Source organism: Patella vulgata, chromosome 5 (assembly GCF_932274485.2).
Source record: "Patella vulgata chromosome 5, xgPatVulg1.2, whole genome shotgun sequence".
NCBI lineage: Eukaryota > Metazoa > Mollusca > Gastropoda > Patellidae > Patella > Patella vulgata.
This window is the reverse complement of record NC_065883.2, coordinates 18768230-18795050: the sequence shown is the minus strand read 5'-3', so window position 1 is coordinate 18795050 and position 26821 is coordinate 18768230. Positions and strand designations below refer to the sequence as shown.

The window sequence follows — 26821 nt, the reverse complement described above, 5'->3', positions numbered from 1 at the left end:
TGACGACCTTAGCTAAGATCTAATTGTATCAGGATTATAATTTGGAACGCGTCGGTTTGTTTTTAGTAACAAGTGCTAACTCCTAGGTAAGAATATACACTTTGTTTTTGTCTAATTTCTGTGATTTCTTTCTGTTCTTGTTCAGTTAAAAATGATTTTGATCCTTTGAGTTAAAATATAGTGTTGATATGATGTATTATTGTGATAGGAGATGGTCATGTTCTATATGATTAAAACTTTTGTTCGGAAAGATTTAGCGGAACTCGGATTGCTTATGAATTTTAGATCAAATTCTAACTTAAGCGCAACATCAAAATTTAACACTTGCTTGATTGGGAATGGGCCATGTCCTATACTATTGGAATTTTTGTTTGGAAAGATTTAGCGGAACTTTTTGATCAATTTTAGTTTAAAGTTTAACGTAAACATACATTATAGGAGATTAGATAAAGAGCTGGTAGTTCTCACTATATAATAGTTAAAAACTAGATAATGTAAAGGAAATTTGCTTAAAATGTCAGTCAAATTGATCCACTCTGAACCGAGTATTTAGCGATTGAATTTTGGGCCTAGCCTCGACCATCATTACTAAAGTCGGTACGATTAAAAAAAAAGGTCTCGATTATCCATTTTTTTTATTGAATCAGAAGCAGCAAACCGGGTTCTAATCCAGTAAATATTGCAAGCTAGCGATGCCACCGAGTCTTAATTATGGTCTGGCAGATTAAGATCTTGCATAATGTATGTTTAAGCGTAACACCCAAATTTGCCCCTTTTAGCTAAGAAATATTTTCCAAAAGAAACAGATTTAAAGTAGCTTAATCTCTAAATCACTCAGTATTTTCCATAATATTCGAAATTAGAAACACGAATTGAAATTCGATAGTAATCCATTTCAATTTATATTAATGTTGTTATCTTGCCGTGAAAATATGGGATCCTACTATCAAATATTAAAGACACAATGGACATTTTATAATAAGTACACGAGTCGTGTATACTATGGTTTCGGGCGACATTTGTTGTGAAGAAAGACAAAAAGATAATTAAACTAGTGTAGAATGGTCTAATTAATCGTAAACGGCTGTCGTTCAGTTTAGACTGGGGGGTTGGATGGCCGAATGGTTAGCACGTGCGCGCTGCGCTGTATCATACGGTCTGTCATTGAGTCAAGTGGCGGGGTTTCGATTCCCTGGCTGTACGTGACAAGGAGTAGGGTCGCCTGTCCAACCTCGTGGGTTTTCTCCGGGTCCTCCGGTTTCCTCCCACTGCTAAAGACCCCTACGCACAAGCGAATTATTGAAATAAAATTGAACCATATGTTAGTCCCGAAATGACCTAGTTTGTGTCGAGTGGACGTTAAACCCAATTTCTCTCTCACTCTCTCCCTCGTCACCCAAGCTGGGGTCCTCAAATATGTTTTGGGGTCGTGACCGACAACTCTGAAACTATTGAAAAAATGTTATGTTTTCATGAAAAATGTCATTCTCTGATATATACACCTATTGCCGCATTACCAATTGTCATTCCTCAATTTTTCAAAAATGGTTTATGGAATGGGGTCGCAACCAAAAAGTTGGGAACCACTGCGTTAACCCAACTATGAAAATAATAAGGGCAACTGTGTTTAACGCCCACTTAATAAAGTTACGTATACATAAAGATTGATGAACGCAATGATTTTCACTAGTTTCTTTTTCTTCAAAAATATTAGTGTATGAAGGTAGAATGGGTTTGGGTAATGTGTCTCTTGTAGAATTTTTTCACAATACGGACAATCCAGCTACCGAACAATACAATACATGAAGGTAGAATGGGTTTGGGTAAAGTTTCTCATGTAGAATTTTCTCACTAGCCCCGGCTAATCCAGCTACCGAATAATACATTATGCGTACTTAAAACGGAGTTATCATTTTTTATAAAACAAACCACCCTCCACCCCCACTCCCATCCCCCAGCACCAATCTTCGAGAAATATTGCTAGATCGAATGCCTATTGCTCAAGATTACGGTAGCTGATTACCAAACATTTTTTTTTCTCCCGGATAAACTGACGCCAGAAGATATATAGTTGGCCCAAGGCAAGTCTTTAACTACAATTTAATTATGACATAAATATAAGGTATTAAGTTACAATACCCTTAGGATTAATTTATTTCAAGAACACCTACCGTACACATATTTACTCTAAATGTCAAGCTGGATCCAGTGCGGTTTTTTTAGTGCTTACTACATTAAAGTAGATTACTTTTAAATAACATTTTATACGCCAATAGTTCATTGCGGGCGTATTATGTCGCGAACCTGTCCGTCCGTCCGTCAATAATTGGCATGTGAATTCGTTAGTGACTTCTGCTTTTGACGGATTCTTTTCAGATTTGGTGTGAAATGAATGAAATAAAATAGGGTCCTGAAAAATAGTGGTTATAAGAGGACGAAACCTGTCGATATAGCCAGGTGGCTGAAGGGTGGGTGTGTGTGTATGTGTATGGGGGGGGGGGGGGGGGTCGCCACCCGAACTGTGAATTTTTGAGATGAAGTTTTTCTAGACCAGTTGTTTGCTTAGATTCCGAATTTGAGTGGTGATCAGGCTTTTGAGGGGGCGTTTTCGAAATGGGGGGGGGGGGGCACATATACAATTGGGGGAAATGTGATTATGTTGACATGAATGATGATCACGTTATTGTATAATAATAAAACATAAATTTCTAGGACTGTCCATCTCGAAATAAGTGTTTAAAATCCTTCTGGACAACTGTTTTGATTTGTGGCGAGGTGGGGTGGGTGGTTGCAGGGGTGCATGTGTGGAAGGGGGGAATGGGGGTAAAATTGGCGGGAAATGAGTTCACGTTGATTTAAATGATGATTTTCTCAGAGCTTGATGAAATATCTCTATAGGTGTATAAGATTCCGATTGTGTGGGGGTGGGCGCCGGGGTGGGTGCCTGTGCGTGGGGGCGGGGAAACATATATTTTTGTGGACAGAAATCATTTGGTTCAAAATTGACCTTAAAAGTGATTTCTCGTTAGCTTTTTCATTCAGTGCCTATTTCTTCATTCAATATATTAAATTATAATGGTACTTTTCAAGAGATCTGGAAATAAAAATCAAAAGCACAGTACATCAGAGACATGTTTAGATATTAGTTTATTCTTAGTCTTCATCAGAAGATTCAAAATCAGCGAGATAAATTTCTTCTTGGTTGCTTACCATCAACTTGCATATCCTTTGGATATGCTTCAGATACCAATTCACATTGTAAATCTTCATTCCAGCCATGCAGCGAAAGACCACTACGACAAGGTGGTAATAAAGAAAGGCCTGTTATTTTTTTACCCAGAAAAAGCTTTTTTCTAGCGTCATCTACTGATGTAAGTCGCCTTCAGCGACATTTTCTTCCTGTGCCCGTTTCATTATCGATCAAAATATGTATTTTTGGATCATCGTTTGCGAGGAGAATGATTGGGATGTCTTTTTCGCCCGAGCAAGAAAGCAAAATACAATTTGTTTTAGCGCCTCCATTAATTTGCAACACGAAGAGGAGTAGGTAAGCTATTTTGGTGGGTTGTTGTCAGTTCTAGGATATTCTCGACACTTTCAATACTAATCTTAATATATTTTTGGCCCAATCAAGATTAGTGTCGAGAATATCTCAGTCTGCATGCTTTCAGTGGTAATGAATATCTGTCTTGTTTTTTCAAGATAATTCCAGCTTTTTAACAATTTTTAAAGAGCTGGGACAGACAAATGATATTTCTGATAACGTAATTGCTGGCTTAGAAAAAATTGTTTGTACCATGTACGGCGAAAGGCGACTTACATCAGTAGATGACACTAGAAGAAAGATTTTCTGGGGGAATTTTAATTGTTTCCTTCTTTATTACCATTACCAGTAGTCTTTTGATGTACATTAAACGCAACAATTATGTTGCAACAATATGGAGACATACTGCAAAACCAATGACTGAACAAGATGACCCTGCGATACAAGGCTGGAATGAATGGGTATCTGAATCATTTCCAAAGGAGATATTTATCCCGCTCATATCATGAACTTTGATTTTGAATCTTCTGATGAAGACTATAAGAATAAACTAACTTCTAAATTTGTCTCTTGTTTACTGTGGGTTTTTTATTTACATTTCCAGATCTCTTGAAAAGTACCAATTATAATTTAATATTTTGAATGAAGAAATAGGCACTGAACGAAAAAGCTTACGAGAAACTACTTTTAAGGTCATGTAGTGTATGTCATCGAAAGAATAAAAAAAAACGAAACGAAATATAGATCTGTTTTAATCAGATTGCATTATAATTTAATATTTTGAGTGACGAAATTAGTACTGAAGGAAAGAAAGCTAACGAGAAGCCACTATTCAGGTCAATTTTGAACCAAGTGGTTTCTGTCCCCAAAAATACATCCGCCATCATGCTTGAGCTCTCTAAATCAAAGCGCAGTAAGGTCCTTGAATCTGAGAACACGATTTGTTGAAGCAGTGGAATCTGTCAAGGATGGACAAGGGTTGCGATAAACTACAAAACTTTGGCGATTGTATTGTGTAATGACGCAGTACAGTCGTCATTGAAGATCAAAGCGAACTGCGTGAACATATTGTAGACGTAGCCACAACATATAAAGGCGTCTTGGGGTCGCATTCAGAAATTGTCCCCTGCAACTGGCGTGCAATTGATAGCGCTCTGGATACGGATACGCTTTTTGGGCTTGTTTCAGCTGAGATTATCATGCTTGCTATACGTCCAAAGCCATGCGTTCGTGTTACAACCCCACGTCCACTGGCCCCACGCACCCGTTGGTGTATAAATACAGCATCAACGTTTATATACAATCAGTGTACATCTGCCGCTAACAGGCAGAATGTTATAGGCTGGTGTCCAGGTCGCAGGAGGCCCCATTTTTATGCACGTCGCACTGTGTAATGAGCGAGTATACTACAGGGATCCACAGCGGCGGAAACTTGGATGCACCGAGAGCACAGTGGGATCACACTGATGATCAAACTGGTGAAGCATTGAATCGCAGGTCAACCTACTGTAAGCTACCTCTTTTTATGGATTTCACAATGCGATGTCACTGTACTTTGCTTAGAAAAATACGGTCAGGAAGCGTAAAGAGGTCGACGGTAGATCGCAGCAGAGTATGACAGTTGCAATAACACCACTTGCCTTATTGTACGCTCCACTGAACATGCAACATTAAACGTTAATAGATGTTATAAATTAAGATTTTTGAAATGATCTTTTCCCCACATAAACAAGCCCTAGGGTGAATTATTACTCATTTCTGGATAATACGAAGTCATCTATGTATATTAACTGTTGTTAACATAGAAATCTATTTATTAACTTCCTTGTCGTATACTGGTCAAAAGTCTACTTGCAACTGGCCTATCCACAACGGTAAGGTATTTATTATTAATAATTTACAGCAACGTATCTGTTTTCTTTATAGCTCTAGCACAATTCAAAATATATTTAAATTTCGAATATTTATGTTACTTTTTGGAAAAAGTAGGGTCCCACACATCCAAATTTAACCTCTAATTTGGTTTTACCTGGGGAGGTGTCGACTGTCCAAACATGAATTTCTGAATGATGACGAAACAGGCATGGGGAACGTGCGAGTATTCATTCGAGCAAATATTCACTATATGTGGCCATGCACGTGGTAAAATTGAAATGAAATAGTGTTTAACATCCTACAGTGTGCTATGAGGGAAATTTTGCCCGGCCAGCGGGACTATGCCCTACTCTTATATCGAATTCCAACTACCAAGGATCTTTTACGTGCACTCCAATGTATACACGGGACCCCGGTTTTTTCGTAGGTACATATCACCATGGACCGTGTATAGATGGACAGGCAACACCCACGAAGCCTTTAGAATTCTGTGCCGCGGCAAAAGAGAGACCTGACAATCGTGACTAAATTAAATTAGCTCCCCTTGCCCAAATACCTGTATTAAGTTTAAAAGCAAGGAAACAGAAATCAATTCATAGTATTTTTATTAATCTTGCTACTCTTTTTTTTGAAACCCATACATTGATACACTACTAACTGATGATTGGGGTATAAATATATCAACACATCGTCTTTGTTTACTTCGGACGCGCCTATGTGAATCCGAAAAAAAACGTCGAGTTTTTCTTAAAAACAAATCTACTAAAACACTCTTTTAATTTTTACTTCTGCACAATTAATCATCATTCCGGACAGTATTATACCTGAACTTTATTTTCATAACTTTAAAATCCTTCATACATACGGGAATTTGGAGTATTAAGCAAAACCAAAATGCTTACAAAACCTACGAAAATATTGAAATCGATAATTTCACAATTTTCAACTCCTGCATTTGGAAATTTCAAAGTTTCAAACTGGACAAATTCGTCACTACCGGATAGGAATACTTATCAGGTTGAAAAATTACCGTGTAACTATAAGAATACCGTAAATTCCAGGGAGGAGTTCGAGAAATTATTCAGTATAAAATCCCGCAATGTCAAAAATCACATCGCTTGATTTGCCGTTGACATTGAGATCTGGACGTGTCTCGCGCGAGCGGCAGAGAATCCAACAAACGGGACTCGTTGCCTGTCCATCTATACACGGTCCATGATATCACTTACCGTCATACAGTCGAGGCTAGATGAAAGAGTAACGCAACCTTTCGAGGTTTGCCGAGTAGCCAAGTTAGAAAATTAACAAATTGTTTCTTATTTTAAATTTGCTACAGGGAATTAACCGAAACTAAGGGTAGTCTCGGTTGACCAGATTTACTGTTTGAAACTACCGACTTTTAGGGTAACGGGGGGAAACAAATTGACCGAAGAAGAACTCTTTTAAACTGTTGTCAGTCGACTGGATTAGCAGGGATGGCGCTCAACAATGGTCTATATATTAGTAGTAAAAGATGACGAGATCGTTTAAGGTGCTTATGAGAACTCTCACAAGCAAATATTGGGTTTATCGATCAAAATAGAAGTGTATGCTGAACGAAAAGGATACATCGTTTTAGTGTTTGAGGTGAAATGACTTATATGTTTTACATATTTTGTTAATCCGGTGGGCCTAGTCTGGTAGCTATTAGATTTGGTTTTGATTAATCCATTGTTGATCGTTTTGACTACAGTAGACGATAAGCACAGTGTATCAGAGGCTATAGTAGCGAGTCTATATCGACGGCTTTGCACCAATGGGCGTGGCCTCGTAGCTGAGGTCATAGTTCTGAGGCTATTCTTATGGTATTTTGTGCCTTTACATGTACTTTGTTTTGTAATATCCAAACGAGTGATATTGTAATGTGGCTAACAACTTTGGATTCCTTCCAGCATTCGGGTCAATGTAAAATAATGCATTGATGTTTATTTATTTGGCACATTGTAAGGGGAATGGTCTTCTATCAGTAAATATGCCAGCGAACAACATTATGTGCTTACGAACCACTAAGTCAAGGCCTTCTGACTTATGTCAGAATAGATTATATTACTTTGCATCATCAGAATAAGAGTAATGATTTACACATAATTCCTAGCACCTTGCACCATCAAAAAAGAGTAATGATTTCCACGTAATTCATAGCAGTTTACTTTTTTGTTGGGTTGTAATAAAAGGATCATGGAGACACGCGGTCTATTTTATTTGTATTGTGAAATCAGAACAAAATAGCATTTTTTGCTGGTTGATTCACTTGTGGCTTAAATTATATGGAAGACGATTCAGGTCTTTATTAAACAAATGTGCCATCCACCAGATTCCAAAGATATACAGGAGACCAATTATTGTTACTGATTGACTTTCAACTCTTTAATTTTCTCAGTTTGGGGGTGGGGGTGGGGGCTTTTTGAATTACGTCGCTGTCGATGAATTGGTAAGATTGGCACACGCTAAATGTACGATATATTCTAGAAAGTACCATTCACAGTCTGGGTGGGTTTTTTTTAAAAATATCTCGCTATATGGGACAGAGACCCCCCCCCCCCCTCTCCTCCCCAACAGTCATGGTGGTGGTCATTCGGGGGGCCAGATTCGGATGCTTCGGGCCCCAGTCCGTCCTAGAGGGAAGGTGTTTAATCAGCATGCTATTATACTTAAAGGGTATTAGGTAAGATTAGATAAAGAGCTGGCAGTACTCGCTATAGTAGGTAAAACATAGATAATGAGAACAAAATATGCTGAAAATTTCAGTCAAATTGCTTCACTCTGAACTGAGATATTAGCGATTTAATTTTAGGCTAGCCTCGATCGTCATTACTAACGTTGGTACGATACTAAACGAAGTCTCCATTATCCATTTATACGTTAAATCATCCATCACAAAATGTGTTCAAATTCACTAAATACCGAAGGCTAACGATGGTATCGAGAGTTGATTATGGTCTAGATAAGTTAATTCATGTCTAATTAATAGTTTAGACAAAGAAAGACCTGCAATAGACAGATTTAGCTCTTGCATAATGTATGGTTATGTTAAAGATACATTCCCACGAAAGATAGTTATTATTCCAATAAAAGTATGCACGTTTTGGTATATATGTTGAAAGTTGGGACGCCCAGTCTTACTAGAAAAATACTGGGTTCCCTGTAAATGGCAGTCCGTCTCATCAAGTGACGTAAGTAGCGCTTCTCTTGTGTTGATCTAATGGCTAATGATAAGGTGCCCCACCATAAATAAATATCTCCAAATATCTCGACAATTACACCACAATATCTATAGATACACCAAGCCTTAAATCAGTTTCAAACATTTATAGTCACTAAATAAACGGTCATGTTGTACTTAATCAGCTATGACCATTTAAACATCCATAAATAATACACTGAAAGATGGTTATTTGGCGGCCATAACAACATCCGAGCACATGTGAGTAAAAAATAGGTTACGTGGCCGTGTTTTGAAAGTAGTCTCGCTTAACCAATCTACCGACCATTCTACGTTCATTGACAGGTCGGGATAATCAAGACTACTTTTTAACTAAACATAACAGAAAGTTGGAACAAGAAATTAAATTTAGAAACACGCACGTTGGGCAAATCAACAATTGTTTTAAGAACCTTGTAAAAGTAAAATGAAACTACTGCTAGTATCATTTTCTTGCCCAACGCAAGTATTTCGGCGATATTATTAGTACTAAACCAAAAGATGCTACTCCTAACGGTACAGTTAATGATAAAGCAATTTAAAAAATAAAACGAGCGTAATTTCTAAAGCTACTGTAATAACCAATAATCTAAATATTACAGCTATTCAGAATCGTCAACAATAGATTTTTTACGGCTGTAATAGTTGATAGATGTGTAGAGAATTGCACGTGCGATGGGTATTTATAGTATCATAGACTCTACCGCTGAGTATTATCATACTGCGTAGTAACCGAGAAAACACTTCGAGAAAAGCCACTGAAGCGTGTACATTCGCCGTGTCGAGACCAACTTTCTGTACGGAAAATTTTGGGTGCACGGGTCACCCTACTAATGAATGAGGGAAATTTATGGCAATACAGTATCTTGCTAAGTTTGATCAAAGCACGTATAATACAACAACACAGTGAATGAATTGAAAATGAGCATTTATTAATATATAAGTATGATTGTAATGATTATTGAACAATTTCTAATATATTTTGAAATACGATAACATATATAATAAAAGTACAAATTATCTTATACTGTAATCATCAAAGATGGGGATAAAAAAAACGCCAATCCCTAAAACTAAAAGCTAATTAAAACTAATTAACAATTTTGTTTTAATGGTATATATATTTGTATAAACAGTATGAAGGAAAGTTGGCATTGGATAACCAAAGAATTTACTTAGGCCTCGATATGATAAATGAATAACGACTAGCAACAAATACAAGCCGAAATTGGATTCATCCCCAGTCAAGTCACGTGAAAAACAAAACTGTTTATTTCAATAATTCGCTTGCGCTTAGGGGTCTCTTTAGCAGTGGGAGGAAACCGGAGGACCCGGAGAAAACCCACGAGGTTGGACAGGCGACCCTACTCCTTGCCACGTACAACCGGGGATTCGAAACCACGCCAGTCGATTCAATGACAGACTTTATGATACAGCGCGTGCACGCTAACCATTCAGCCATCCAACCCCCATGACAGACTGGAAGATGATTATTATGGAGCGGAATTTCCCCCATAATTCTAACTCCTAACCTAGTTGTGCGTATGCTAATGCTTACTTCTATGCATGTAACTTCTTACTAACACATATTAAATTGGCTATTTACACATGTAAAAATGCTAATTTATATAACTTATTTTTTAAATATTGCAGTTAGAATTTTTATTTTGTTCTATTTCCAGTATTACATTTAATTTATTGTAGTCTGTATAATTTCGTTAACATTTTGACATTTCACAAATGTTTAGCGGTAAAGCCGTCATAATTCTAAGCTGATTAGGGACATGTAAAATCTCGCCCTTTTCATAACTCGACAGATAAAAATCATAAAATATTTTACGTACAAAAGCAAATTATTCTAGATATTTTTCAGATGAATAAATAAGCTACCTTTTCGTGCATTTGCCCTAATACGGCCTTATCGATTGATTTAGCTTCAATTGTTCATGTTCCCAATGAGCCACCATAAAATTGTAAACAGTGCCGTCGGTTACCAAAATGAGCTTAGAATTATAGCTTCTTTACCGCGAAACATTTGTAAAATGTCAAAATGTTAACGAAACTAAACTGCCTACAATAAATTAAAAGTAATAATGGAAATAGAACAAAATACAAATTCTAACTGCAATATTTAAAAAAATAAAAAGTGTTAGTAAAAAGTTACATGCATAGAAGTAAGCATATTAGCATACGCATAACTAGTTAGGAGTTAGAATTATGGGGGAAATTTCGCTCCATAGATTATAATCCATTCATGATTGAGAGATTTACTCCCACTGTGCGAGTTTTATTGTTTAGGGATTAATCAAATAATTAACGATACATCAATGGGGATTAGTTAGGGTTAAGGGTTTACCAGAGGATTAACAGTTTAATTTAATATTAAAACTGACACAGTGGGAGTACCCCGATTGAGACTATTTGTGTTTAACAAGACATTATCAAACAAACATCCACAGTAAATCTACTCATTATCATTAACGATATCATAATTTCGTACACACTTTATTTTTTAGCGAATGCTATTTCCTCTTTCACATTAAACTGTTTTCAGTAAAAAAAAATATGCTTAATGAATCAAACTAGGATATATGGACTTTTGTTCATTGAGGTAGACTGGGGTGGGGCAGGGGTGTACAAGAGTTGCATCGCGCATCTGAATCGGTGGGTGAGAGCAAATGTGGAAGGTATGAAATTATGTGTTGAATAAGGAATTTGTCGCAATAGATGGTTGACTAATTAATTGTGATAGATAATCAATGTAAGCATGTAATTTGTAATCTACATTATTTACTAAACCAACCGTGTGTACAAGAGTTGCATCGCGCATCTGAATCGGTGGGTGAGAGCAAATGTGAGAGGTATGAAATTATGTGTTGAATAAGGAATGTGTCGCAATAGATGGTTGGCTAATTAATTGTGATAGATAATCAATGTAAGCATGTAATTTGTAATCTACATTACTTACTAAACCAACCGTGCTTCCAAATGTCTTTAAATGGCAGTTCGAGAAGAGTGTGATTTGGCATTTTGAACCGCGATAGGCGGGATTCTTCTTCACATGTGCTCCTGTAAAAATAAAAATAAATTTCTTAAGATTCAAAAACCGCAGCGTTTTATTATGCTGTGCACAGAAGTTAAATAATTTATTTTATCACCCAATAATACATTCTACAGTAGATATCGCTCGTGTGATAAAATTCATAATCTACTGCGATATCTTCTTTACATAAATTTGATTCATCAATCAAATAGGACCTACTTTTTTATTTTCAAGGAACAGTTCATTTTTTATTAACAGTAACTTCTATCTTATTAAAAAGTAACTATGTTTATTTAATTGACCATGATAGAAACACTGGGTCAATATAAAAGATTCTCTATGTCATTGATATAGCGAGCGGTGTTATTTAGGCTAGGAAACCAAGTCCAATTTATCGTTCTATTATGGAGTAGACACTTGAAAACTATTCTCGTTTCAGTAGGGATAGGTCTGTGTATGACAAGTGAAACTGGACAACAAAGTCTTTTCAATTCCATTTGTATGGTCTACACTGTAACAAAAACAAAATCGGTAAAAAAAAAGAAACGTAAAAAGTTCCGTAAACAAAAATTGACAGAAAATGTTTATTCGTATTTGTTTTTCCTGTAATTTACAGAAATTCCTTCAATTAACATAAATTCCATTTTCAAATATAGAAAGAAAAATCCTGGCAATTTTTGTTTCCAGAGCATGAAAGTGAAAAAAAATGGTATCGAATTAGAGGCAATTAACTCTTCACTGTTGTAGCGTGCCCCAGGGCTTACCATTGACTTAAAGGACAATATTGGTGCCAGTCATTATCACATATGTGATAGAGCTGGTTGAACACATTCCAAATATAATTTTAACACAGAGATCATTGCTACGATAGCTGAGTAATACGGGTTTCCTGAATCGGAAGTGACTAACGCCAAAGGAAAACACGAGTCTATATAACTGACTGATGTGACGAGTGATAACAGATACACGGTCGAATTTCTGCTTACTAATAATTCCTCCCAAGACCAAAAGTTGTTATATGGGACTGTTAGAGGATACCTGACAATTCAATAAAGTAATTGAATGTCATTAGTGAAGAGAACACGAAAAAAATAGAAATAGTCCGTACCTTCCCTTGTTTATATTCATTCTATACCTTATAAAAACATGGTAATGCACGGACTTTTTCTGTTTTTCTTTCGTGTTCTCTTATCTAGTGGCAGTCAATTCTTTTTATGAATTGTCAGATATCCTCTCACAGTCTCACACAACAACTTTTTCCTTTGGCGTTCGTCACTTCCGATTCAGGAAACCTGTATTACTCAGCTATCGTAGCAATGATCTCTGTGTTAAAATTATATTTGGAACGTGTTTAATTAGTTCTATCAAATATGTGATAATGACTGACACCAATATTGTCCTTTAATACGCAACCTCTTTCCGCTAACAGAAGAATACGGAATATCCTAGTCCTGTTCGGTAGACGAGAGCAAGGTATATAGACCTGTTTCAGATATATGTAAATGCTATAATCAGACCTCAAGTCAGGACACACTTAAGATGTAATATTGTTTCTATATTTATTATTATGCATTCTACTTTATAGGTATCTGTGTTTACAACTAGTTACTGTTTATACACTCTGATGTTCTAGTAATATTGTGGCTACCAATTTAGTATAATTTATATTTTTCCACAATGGAGATACAAAGGGAAAAGTTTGAATTATTAACAAACACAGATTACCAAAATGGAATTCCAAATGGATACAATTTGGAAACTAAGAACAACGAGAGCCCCAAAAGAATGAAGTGGAAGAGAGGGATAGAGTTTTTGCTTTCTCTCATTGGTTATAATGTCGGACTGGGAAATATTTGGCGATTTCCATACCTGTGCGCCAAAAATGGTGGAGGTAAACTCATATATATTTTTTGTGTCATCATACAACTGTGTTCCAAATTTTCACCTCCTAATATATATTTTTTAAAGTGGGAGTAGCCACAATGTTATATTTAAATGAACTGGGGTTTAACGTCCTACTTTTCTGCATCAACCGGGATACTGAAGAGGGGCATATAAGATTCAATGTGCTATTGGGGTGGGGTGCGATAGCCTTCTCGGTTGTTTTTTTTTCAATTTCGAACTATTAGGTCTATTTAACGTGTTGCCAATGCTCTTTTGGTTAATGAGCTAGTACCATACCCATCGAGTGCTGTAAGACAATATTATTATTTTGCGAAGTACAGAACAACAGCATTATTATTGTGTCTTGGTTACGTGATCGTGTTTTCTTTATCGGACATCGGAAACAGGTTGTTTTTTTTTTTTTAAAAATCCTATATGATTTGATTTATACAGTTAATATGTTCATGTTCAACTAGACAGCATTAAAACTTGTATCCGCCAATCTATCGCTGGAATATTTAGATGTTTTAATGTTCAGATTACGAGTAGTATTTTAGAGGTTTTCTGTAATTATAAATCTGTCGTTATTTTGAATATGCATATTTTTTTTTACTTAAAGTAATAATGTGTTTTGAACAGTGCTCCATATAATTCCATTACCCAAAAGGGTCCGAAATGACAAAAAATCTACTAGGTTACAATTCAGAAATTATAAGTTATTTGTATCATATTGAATCACAATTTTTCTGATAATATATGTTTTCTCAATTCAGCTGTATTCCTTATTCCTTACGTGATTTTCATGTTGGTCGTAGCATTTCCGCTAACCTTTATGGAACTGACTCTTGGTCAGTTTTCAGGAAAGAGTGCCTATGACGTGTGGGATATATGCCCAGCACTACGAGGTAAATATATAATTAATATAAATATAATATCATAAAAGAGTCAGCCATTAATATATTTATATACGAGTTGCGTGTGCATATTACGTTATACATGGACAGAGCGGTCTGGTTAGTCCGAATGGGCTAAGGCCTTCAATATTTATTTATCATTCGTGCACTGCAATCTAGAAAAGTGGACATACATTCGTAATTAAGTCCGTCGTATCAGATGAGTTTTTGCCTACCATTACGTTGTCTGCAGTTCCACCATTTCGTTCTCCACAAAGGGGTCGGGTGTTTTAGTGATGTAAGGCGTGCGCGTGAAATCACAAGGTCTGCCATTGAGTCAGGTGGCTTGGTTTCGCCCCCCCCCCCCCCCCCCGCTTATACGTGGCAAGGAGTAGGGTCGCCTGTCCAACCTTGTGGGTTTTCTCCGGGTCCTCCGGTCTCGCCCCTCCCACTACGCACAAGCGAACTATTGATATAAAATTGAACCATATGTTAGTCCCGAAATGACCTAGTTCTCTCTTTTTTAGCCCGAAGCGTTATACATTCGCTTAACCCGACATCTTGGATTACATAAATCACATAACATGTTGTTAACGTTTCAGGTGTGGGTGTATCTATGGCATGTGTTGCGACATTGTGCTGTCTATATTTTAATACCATTTTGTCGTGGATATTATACTACCTGGTCCATTCTTTTATGTCACCACTACCATGGACAACTTGTGGAAATACATGGAACTCAGATACGTGTTTCGTGCGGCACAAAATTCAAGACAATTCAACGATGAATCGTAGTTATATAATATTTAATGAAACACATTTTAATAACGAAACTTCAACAAACTTCAGCTATGTTAATGCTTCTGTGTTGGACAATAGTAGCTCTACATTAAACACTGCCCCCGAAGAATTTTGGAAGTGAGTTGTTTTTAGTTTTGTTCTAAAAGATGCATTATGTGAGATTTGGATAAAGAGCTGGACGGTCTTGCTATAGTAATTCAAAATAAGATAAAGAAAATATTAAAAATTTTAATCAAATTACTTTATGAGTATTTGAAGTTTTGACAAGCTTTAGCTTAGCCTAAATAGTCTTGATTGTTTTGAGTACCATTATTGCGAGGATAACAAAGTCTCGATCATCCATTTTAACGTTAACTTATGAAATGGCCATCCGATGATCTAGACGTGTGAATAAATAATTTATGATCACGATTGTCCATTTTAAAGTTAACTTATAAAATGGCCATCCGTTGATCTAGACATGTGAATAAATAATTTATATACCATTTGAAGCCAGAAAAAAGGCCTGCATTAGAGAGATTTAGCTCACACATAATGCTTGTTTAAGATTATCCAACAATTAGAAACGCAACAACAACCAAGTCTCGTCCGGTTCTCCGGCTCTTCAGACTGATAATGACCCTGGCGGTGCCCAAGCAGTTATTGAAATAATGCCATACATTAGTCCCTAAAGTATCTCATTAGTGTTAAGTGGACATTAGCCTCACCCCTCTTTCTCTCTCTCTCTCTCTCTCTCTCTCGAACCTGTTGATAATTTTGTGTAATCCACTCTTGTTCATTTCAGTAACAATTTGCTTGTAATATCCAGTGGACTAAGTGATATTGGAACCCTGCAATGGCATCTAGTACTAGCATTGCTTGCAGCATGGGTTATTATATTTCTGTGTATCATCAAAGGTGTCCGATCTGTCGGGAAGGTAATTTTAGATATTATGTAAGTTTGGGAAATAAAACCCCAATGCCATTGTTAGGTATGCATGTCAAATGATTTTCAGCAAAATCAAGTGTATCATGATTATTATTGTTAAACTTAGTACTATGGTAAAAGTTAATTTTCATACTGTCGGTACTCTATATGTTAGTTTGGAACTGTCCCGTGTACAAATTGGCGTGCACGTAAAAGATCCCTTGGCAGTTGGAATTCGATATAAGAGTAGGCCGTAGAGCCGCTGCCCGGGCAAAATTTCACTCATAGCATACTGTATGGCGCATGCCCGTCTTCATTAGCCCAGTTTAGGAGCAAAACAGTAGGACGTTAAACCCCATTTCATTTCATTTTCATTTAATTTGGAACTTCTACTGCCCTCATTGCCACGGTGATCCATGGCAGACAATTTCCTAATCAACTTCTATATGTCACATGTGACATTATTCTCTTTATACTCCAACCCGTATGTTCTTTTATTAAAAAATACAAATCGTCTTAAATAAATTTTGCAATTTCTAGTTATTCTGTGTTCATTCATTCTATAATATTGTCAGAATACATTATAGTGCTCGCAGTCTGTCTAATAGCTTATAATAATGTTAATTATATATATTTTGTTATGCAGGGAGTCAACATAGTTCCATGCCAGTTCTCTAATCCAAGTTCAGTTTTTTTAATAACAGTATTGTTTATAAGAAAATAAATTTATACATTTTGCAATTATATTTAGGTTGTATACTTCACAGCGACAGCACCATACATTATTTTAACAATAATATTAATTAGAGCTGTAACCTTACCCGGTGCTCTCAGAGGTATAGAATTCTACTTGATTCCAGATTTCAGTAAACTCATGGATATACAGGTATACTAGTTTTACTGATAAATCTTGAATACATATTTATATACCATAATTTGTTATCCGGAAGATGATTACTAAAATGGTTTCTTAATATCCAAATACTGTGTTGGCAAATATAAATTAATTCTTTGGAAATTAATTTTTTACAAAAATCTATGCCGATATTTGTGACTGTCGCTTGTTTGTCAGTCTGTCTGACTGTTCAGGTTTGGCGGCCACACTATAAGGCTGATCCGAGGCAGAAATTTGGTGTATAGAGGTAGCTCGGACCCGGGAGCAGCACAGCCCTGGTGGCGATGGCCTAAAACTTCCGGTTTCGGAATTATGCTACTTCCGGTCAATGACTATGCCCATGCTACACCGGGTCAACCGCTAGTATAATTGCAAATGGCTGGGACGTTTTCATTTTTTATCATTCATTTACATTTTATTATTCTAGATATGGACTGAATCCTTGCTACAGCTTTTTTTCTCAATGGGTATGGGATGGGGAGCATTCATCACGATGGCAAGTTATAATAAATTTAACAATAACGTTATGAGGTATGTTGGCAAAATGTGGATGAACAAACTTCTGAGAATTTGGAAAATGTAACAAATAATATCCGTCAGAGAATGCGACCACAGAGAACAAAATTGCTGTTTTCTGTTACATTATTGTTCGATGAGTATGGTACATTCACTAGCTAGGAGGTATCGGATTAGATCCCGGTTGTCGGCGAGAAAGTTAGTTGATTTTCCAGTCTGGTCTTCCCAAGGAATTATGTTTTGTCGTTGGGGTTGGACAAAAAACCAAGGTCAACCCATGTACAAATAGACGCACACTTCACAAAACCCTTAACATTGCATGGCACGCCCGATTGGTGCACATATTTAATTTCAGATAAAGGCAGAACTACTAATTGTGTGGGCAATAATCGACGTATACTTGGAGCTTAATTATATTTCTCTTTTTACATGAAATGAACACCGTTTATTGTATTTCAGAGATACTATAGTATTTTGTATTATTGGCGAAGGTACAAGTTTCTTGGCCGGTTTTGTTGTATTTTCAGTATTAGGCTATATGTCCTATGAAACTGGATTAGAAGTCGCGGATATTATAAGAACAGGTATATATAATCTTTTTGATCCTGGCAAAATCAGTCTTATTAACTATACAAACAGTTCATAAAATGTGTAATTTATGAGATAGGATTTCTCTTTCACCTTACTGATCTTAACTAAATACAATGGCGAAAGGTAGACTTGAGAAGAAAAGACGCATCCGTTAAGGAAGACATTAACAAAAAAATCAATTTGACATTGTGTTGTTTCTTTTGAAGAAAACTTTGTTGAAAGATGAACAAATTAATGTACATTGTAACTATTACAGGCCCAGGTCTGGCTTTTATAACATACCCAGAAGCACTCAGCCAACTTCCGGTGCCGCAACTGTGGGCTGTACTATTCTTTTTGATGCTTTTACTTATGGCTTTAGATAGTATGGTAAGTTTTGGAATCTTCAAGGAAAATATTGGTGCCAGTCATTATCACATATGTGATATAACTGGTTAAACACGGTCCAAATATTATTTTATCACAGAGATCATTGCTACGATAGATGCGTAATCAATGTTTCAACAATCGGAAGTGACGAACGCAAAAGGAAAACACGAGTTATCTCTCTATATAACTGGCTGATAAGACGGGTGATAACAGGTACATGGGCGAATGAGCAGAAATTCGCCCATGTATTTGTTATTACTCGTTACTTCCGTCAGTTATATAGAGGGATAACTCGTGTTTTCCTTTTGCGTTTTTCACTTCCGATTGTTGAAATGATCTCTGTCTTAAAATTATATTTGGAACGTGTTTAACCAGTTCTATCACATGTGATAATGACTGACACCAATAATGTCCTTTAAAACGGGAGAGGTCTGGCGTTTAAACGTCAAGAAGGTGTGGCTAAATACATTTCGTGTACAACAGCCATTCGAGATACAGGACATAAAAGCACTAGTATGGGGTTGACATGACCAATGCTCATCGCCTCTCTCTCTCTCTCTCCCTCTCTCTCTCTCTCGCTCTCTCTCTCTATCTGTGACATATGATTAGAGATGTTTCTCACAGTCTCATATTACTATATACCGCTCCATGATACCAACTGTTGGTTTCCATAGTAACGCCAGTTCTACTGCTTGTTGCGTAATATCAAGTAGCTGATATTACTTATACACATCTGACTCTGTATCAAAGTACTTTACCAGAGGTACATAACTGCTGACATGTGCCGATATGAGTACCTAAAACTACTTATCTTCTATATCAAAATATTTTACCCGAGTTACGTAATTTTGGAAATCATATTCGAACGGCCCAGTATCTACAGATATGTTCTCTTGATACATTGTGGCATTTCAAATAAATATTTAAACATTTTTATCAACCGATATACAGTGGAATCGGGATAATCGCCTTTAATTTAGCAATAAGCATATTTACTGTATCGGGTGAAATCCAATACAGCTCTATAATATTTTTTAATACTTTAGTTTATAAAAAAAACGAAACGAAATAGGATACATATTTTAAAAGATTAGGTCAAATCGTATCTCACTTTAATCACTTAAACTGCATTCATTGTGAAAGGATTTTATATTTTTAAGACGTTCGGAATGTTGACTTATATAAAACACAGTGCTTTATATTTGTTGAAAAGGTTCTTAATGCACCATGATTATATTTCTGATGCATTAGATTAATTGCTAATATAATGTGAAATTTAGAAAGAAGAAGAAAAACAGCTCTCATAAAGGATAAATATGGTAAAATAATATGTTTTAAATGACACTTTGAAAGAAAGTAGGCTATTGAACTACTGAAGGCATGGTTGCGTTTTTATATTATGGCATTGCTATTAAACATACATTATACAAGAGCTAAATCTGCCTATTTCAGGTCTTTCTTTAGGCCTGAAATGTTATCTAAATTATTAATTAGACATTAATTAACTTATCCAGACCATAATCAAGTCTCTGTGCCATTGCTAACCTGCGATATTTATTGGATAATGATCTGATTTGCTGATCAACTTTCATTCGTGGATAATCGAGACTATGTTTTTTATCGTACCGACTTTAATAATGATGATCGATGCTAGGCCGAAAATTAAATCGCTAAATTCTCGATTCACAGTGGATCAATTTGACTGACATTTTCAGCAAATTCCTTTTACATTATCTAGTTTTTAACTATTACAGTGAAAACTGCCAGCTCGTTATCTAATCTCCCATAATGTATCTTTAACCATATTTTTGTAAAAGGATTCAAGTAGTAATATTTTTTTCTAGGCGCTGTGAAAAAAAGCGTTGTAAATCATAGCTGCGACAAATTTTTTTGTTATCTAAACAATTTATCAACTGATATAACCTTGTATCTCAACTAGTTTTTCTTCGTACGTTTTTTTATATATTATTTACTTTCACTCTAGAAAGAATAGCATTGTTATTAAAATGTGATTTGTGTAAAACAACAAACAACTGTTGTGATGGATTAACATAGTGATATTTTCTCAAGAGTATTTTATTTATACTGGCCGGCGACCTTTCTACCGAATTCCAACTGTCATTTTTCCTTCACTACTAATTATTCTTGTCATCGAACAGAGCTAAACACATAATTTAGTTTTAAGTAGGAGTTGAGGAGAGAGAATTGGGGGATTTGCTCTGAGGACCTTTTTGTTATATATAGACCTGTGTTAGTCTATTCCAATATTACACAAATTGATTATTTAACATTTAATTAAGAAAACAAAATCAAAATAATTTCCTAGCTTGGATGCAAACATGCCTATGATTAAATTTTCATGAAGAACAAAATGACGGTGGGCTTATTACATAGCGAACAGCCTAGATCGATAAAATTTCAATTTCACATATCTTTGTAAATACGGGACGGAAATGAACCATTTTCGGGCTGATATTCGTATTCTAGATTTATATTTCAGAATATTGTAGTTTGCAAGGGATTCCTATAGCACTAAATGACGCACCCAGAATATATGTATAGCATTACGGGCGTTCAGCCCCTTGTTACAATTACGATGATGATGTTTTGTAGTTTGTTAATGTGGAAGTCTGTGTTACAACTATAGTTGATTTAATACCAAAGTCAACTGATAAAACAAGAATGTTTATCACTGCTGTTACCTGTTTCGTCATGTTTCTCATAACTTTAATTTATGCTACTCAGGTAAGAATTATCTAATTTTAAAAGTGCAGTATGTAAGAGGTACATCTGCGATATTCACATGACAAGCCCATAATCATCAACGTAGAATTATTAACACGTACATGTATAAACTAATATTTAATGAATTAACCGAATAGAAGACTTGCCTGTAAATGACATTTGAAATACACGCCTTCTCGTACTCGTATTATCAGCACATTGCATTTTTACGTTTCGTTATGAATTTCCCGGTAGTTCTGAGTTTTGCACCAAAATAAAAAAAAAAAATTCACGGTAAATAAAGGAATTATGATCATCAAGTCGCATTATCCCTATTTTTTGACGTTCGCCATTCGCCGTTTTAGGAAAATCACAGCCACCGAATCAGACCCCGATAAGCACACCGAGCAAGTATGTATTATGAACCCTGCCTTGTGTAATCCGCAGTAAGCGGTCAGAAATGTTGGATTTCAGTGAACAATTTCCCCCAAAATATGTTGCATAACGTTTGGGGGAACCTTCAACGATTTACTCGCCGGAACATAAAGGGGGGTAACTCCAAAACTTACAATCGAAATTCCATAATAAAAATGGGCTAATGAAGACGGGCATACGCCATACAGTGTACTATAAGGGAAATCTGAAACAATGGTTGGGTTTTTTTTGTGTGGCATTTCGGGTGCCACTGAAAATTCCACTACACTTTCTCGGCCAACACCGGGAGCGAACCCGCGACCTCCAGGCTAGCGAGACACCGTCTTGCTCACTTTTCTTGCGTGGCTCCCGAAATGCCACAATAAAAAATCCCACCATGTTTTCGGAATTTCCATCCAGAGCTTTATCCTCTGTCACCTATTATGGGATAGCATATGCATGTCGTACTTATTGCACACAGTTACAGGAATCAATCGGCATGCTTCGATATATTCCGATTTTTTTCTGCATGTGCAGAATATATTTGATCATTGCATAATAACAGAATAGTATGATACAATTTATAAAAATACTAGTGTCATATATTTGGAGATATGTTTTTAAAAAAAACCTATTATATTGACCGTTGTCTGAGATAAAAAAAAAAACAGAATCCACGGTACCTAATAATATTTTATTTTATGCTTTCAGGCAGCAATTTATATTTTTCAATTGGTAGACTGGTATTTTGCAGCTATAACTCTTTATCTTATTACTATACTAGAAAGTATTGTTATAGGTTGGATATATGGTAAGTCAGCTTTATAACTGTATTAGAAAATATTGTTATAGGTTGGATATGTGGTAAGTCAGTTTTATAACTGTATTAGGGGGTCACGGTGGCTAAGTGGGTACGACGCTGGCTCGTTAGCCTGGAGGTCGGGTGTTCGATCCCTGCATTGGCCGAGAAAGTTCATCCAGATTTTCTGGCGTGGTTTCCCCTGCAGTGATGCAGGACGGAGGGCCTGACAAGGACAGCTATCTAGTCGTTCGGATGGGACGACAAACCGTTGTCCCGTGTACACATTGGCGTGCACGTAAAAGATCCCTTGGCAGTTGAAATTCAATGTAAGAGTAGGCCCGGGCAAAATTTCCCCCATAGCACACTGTATGGCGTACCCCCCGTCTTCATTAGCCCAGTTTGGGAGCAGAACAGTAGGACGTTAAACCCCATTTCATTTCATTTTTATAACTGTATTAGATATTAGAAAGTATTGTTACAGACTGGATATGGGATACTACAGTTTTGCTAATATTGTTATCTTACAAAGGTGTCAATGATCATAACGTGGCAATTACTGATTTTTTAACCTCGAAAGTGTGTTAGTGACCTTAACCTGGTATTTGTTACTTGTCTCATATCTTCATTAAATTCCAACAGCCAATGGTTCTTTTACGTACACGCCAGCGTGTACATTGGTCTCTTGACCCATTCCAACAACTAGACACTGTTGTTATCTTACAAAGGTGTCAATGATCATAACGTGGCAATTACTGATTTTTTAACCTCGAAAGTGTGTTAGTGACCTTAACCTGGCATTTGTCACTTGTCTCATATCTTCATTAAATTCCAACAGCCAATGGTTCTTTTACGTACACGCCAGCGTGTACATTGGTCTCTTGACCCATTCCAACAACTAGACACTGTTTCTTGCAAGCCCCCCCCCCCCACCCGTCCTTTCCCACTGATTGCTTTAATGTTTCAGGTGCTGATAGATATTTTGCTGATATAGAAATGATGTTAGGAAAACGACCGCCTATTCTATTAAAATACATATGGCGTTTTGTCAACCCAGTTATACTAGTTGTAAGTTATGCTAAATAATTACTGATTGAATAGTAAAACATAATATTCCATAAACAGTACACAGTAATCATTACTTATGACAGAATAATATACTAGTTGTACGGTATGCTAAATATAATTACTGACAGAACAGAGAGAGAGAGAGAGAGAAATGGGGTTTAACGTCCACTCGACACAAACTAGGTCATTTCGGGACTAACATATGGTTTAATTTTATTTACATAATTCGCTTGCGCGTAGGGGTCTTTAGCAGTGGGAGGAAACCGGGGGACCCGAAGAAAACCCACGAGGTTGGACAGGCGACCCTACTCCTTGCCACGTACAACCGGGGATTCGAAACCACGCCAGTCGACTCAATGGCAGACTTTATGATACAACGGGCGCACGCTAACCATTCAGCCATCCAACCCCCCTGACAGAACAGTAAAACATAATATTCCATAACCATTACACAATAATATTATTATACTGTTGAACAGTAAAACATAATACTCCATAAACAGTACACAAGAATTATTATAATACTGTTGGACAGTAAAACATACTATTCTATAAACAGTACACAATAATTATCAGTATACTGTTGAATAGATAAACATAAGCATGTCATGAACAGAATAATTATACTGTTTAACAGAAAAACATAATATGTCATAAACAGTACACCATAATTATTATTATACGGTTGAACAGAAAAAACGTAATATGTCATAAACAGTACACCATTATTATACTGTTGAACAGAAAAAACATAATATGTCATAAACATTACACAATAATTATTATTATACTGTAGAAGAGTAAAATACAATATGTCATAATCATTACACAATAATTATAATTATACTAGAACAGAATATTTTATTGTTTTCTTTTTATAGATGAAATTACATATTTCATGTTTCAGACTATTTTAGTTTTTACGCTGGTTAAATACAAACCGCCATCTTATGGTGATTACCATTACCCTGCTTATGCTAGTGTCTTTGGCTGGATTTTAGCTATCATTTCCTCCATACCTATACCCATATGGTTTGTTAAAGAAGTCTTTTCACGAAAGGGTTCAATAATCCAGGTATGTAGTATTTGAACTAAGCATTTACATATTCATTGATTAAAACTAGATCAATATCTGTCTATATACCAAGATTTTAATGTAGTCGTGTATTGCCGTGTCGCATGTTCGGCCATTTGACGTCCACATTCTTGCGAACACCTGAAATGCATATTAATTGTGCATTTTGTCATGAATTTGCATGAACTATTTATCTTATCAAACTATTTCTGATATGATTTTTATGACTTTGCTTGATAAAGACGTGAGATCCCTCGTCGAAACGTCTCATATTATAGTAATAAACTCAGTAATTCTGTTTCCATTAAAGTTGCACCTTGTGTTCTGTAAATAACTTGGGTTTGGTGCTTTATATTGAATTGAGTATGGCTGAACCAGTTGATGATCTATCTCAAAATGTGTCTCCCACATAAAGCTTAATTATTGGACACCTTATAACTAATGAATCAGCCGTTACACTGGCCAGATCCTTAATAACAGTCAGCGATCTCTGGTGACCACTATCATAGGTATCCCCCTTTTATATTGACTCATGCTAGTACAAAACAGGTTACAATGTTTAATCTATTCTTCTGAATATATTCTGAAATGCCCAACTCCGGTGATTTCAACAGTAATACATCTTTGTTATGAAATCCTGCAAGCGAAAAAAAAAGCTATACAATTATAGTGTAATAGATTTCCGTGATTTCTTGTGAAGTCTTCTGGAGTTCGGCAACTGAAAGTTGTGTGAAATAGAAACTAAACCATTGACAATGATTGAAAGGAATAAAAAGAGCTAAATATATTTGATATAGAGAAATGTATAGTAACATATAGTAAATATATAATAACATATAATTTTTTTTTTCAGAGAATCCGTGACTCCTTTAAACCCAATGAAAGATGGGGTCCTTCAAATGATTACAATCTAACCAAGAACACACCAGAATCTCCGTTCTAAATTATAAATTATATTAAAGATACATTATGGGAGATAAGATAAAGAGCTGACAGTTCTCGCTATAATAGTTAAAAAATAGATAATGTAAAGGTAATTTGTTGAAAATTTCAGTCAAATTGGTCCACTATGAACCGAGATATCAGCTTTGTAAATTTCCGCCTAGCCTCGTTCATCATTACTAAAGTTAGTACGTTAAAAAGCATAGTCTGGATTATCCATTGTTTTGAATTAATTATCAATGAGCGTTTGCAGCAGATAGGAATCTAATCCAGTCGATATCGAAGGCTAGCCTTGACATCGAGAGTTGATTATGGTCTGGATAAGTTAAGAAAGACCTGCGATAGGCAGATTTAGCTCTTGCATAATGCATGTTTAATACTATTATTCTGTATATTACCATCGATTATGAGCGGGGTGGGGGATATCATGGAAGTTGTTATACCGGATGAGAGAGAGGGAGAGAGAGAGAGCGAGAGAGAGAGATAGGGGGTAACGTCCACTCGACACAAACAAGGTCATTTCGGGACTAACACACGGTTCAGTTTTATTTCATTAATTCGCTTGCGCGTTGGGGTCTTTAGCAGTGGAAGGAAATCGGGGGACCCGGAGAAAACCCACCAGGTTGGACAGACGAACCTACTCCTTGTCACCTGACACAATGACAGACCTTATGATGCAACGCACACGCGTTAACTATTCGGCCCCAATCCCCAACCCTCAGTAGGGAGACAGAGAGCATTCGATGGGTTGTCTTGTTTGTATGATTTCTAATTCATGCCCGTTTACTTCATGATACCCCCATCTCATTAATGTGAGTCTTTACTCAAATATGTCGGAAAATGATAATTCAAATACTTTACTTCGAATCTAGACCAAACAGTCAATAAATATTACCCTGGTAACCTGTTCAGGGGAAATAATTACTAATCGTAGTCCATATTAGGATGCAGACCTCTTTTCGTTTCTGTGTTAATCTATGCCTGCCTGGGTTTGTTTTAATTCCAACCACAGCAGGCGGAGATAGCATGTAACAAGGCTAAGCACGTATATCACCGTAACAAACCTTTAACTGTGTTATCGTCACGCCCAATATTCACCACATCGGTGGTCTGAATCATATTACATGTATTGAAATAGTACTCTCCCCTTCATCATATATTACTGAAATGAAATTAAATGAAATGAAATGAAATGGGGTTGAACGTCCTACTGTTCTGCTCCTATACTGGGCTAATGAAG

At 36.2% G+C, this 26821-nt stretch overlaps 1 protein-coding gene across 2 annotated transcripts; it reads left to right on the top strand.

The window, feature by feature from the left end:
- Positions 1-26505, top strand: LOC126821903 (sodium- and chloride-dependent GABA transporter 1). Of its 2 annotated transcripts, XM_050550517.1 has the most exons (14): positions 1-86; positions 13289-13594; positions 14361-14492; positions 15083-15398; positions 16066-16198; positions 16940-17074; positions 17511-17614; positions 18059-18183; positions 18447-18559; positions 21173-21304; positions 22409-22508; positions 23464-23564; positions 24472-24639; positions 25493-26505. In XM_050550517.1, the coding sequence occupies exons 2-14, from the start codon at positions 13381-13383 to the stop codon at positions 25580-25582; spliced, it is 1863 nt and encodes a 620-aa protein (XP_050406474.1). In that variant the 5' UTR covers positions 1-86; positions 13289-13380; the 3' UTR covers positions 25583-26505. The 2 variants fall into 2 exon arrangements, with proteins under 2 accessions (XP_050406474.1, XP_050406475.1); XM_050550518.1 differs by lacking the exons at positions 21173-21304; positions 22409-22508; positions 23464-23564; positions 24472-24639; positions 25493-26505 and having other exon boundaries at positions 18127-18183.
- Positions 26506-26821: the final 316 nt, after the last annotated feature.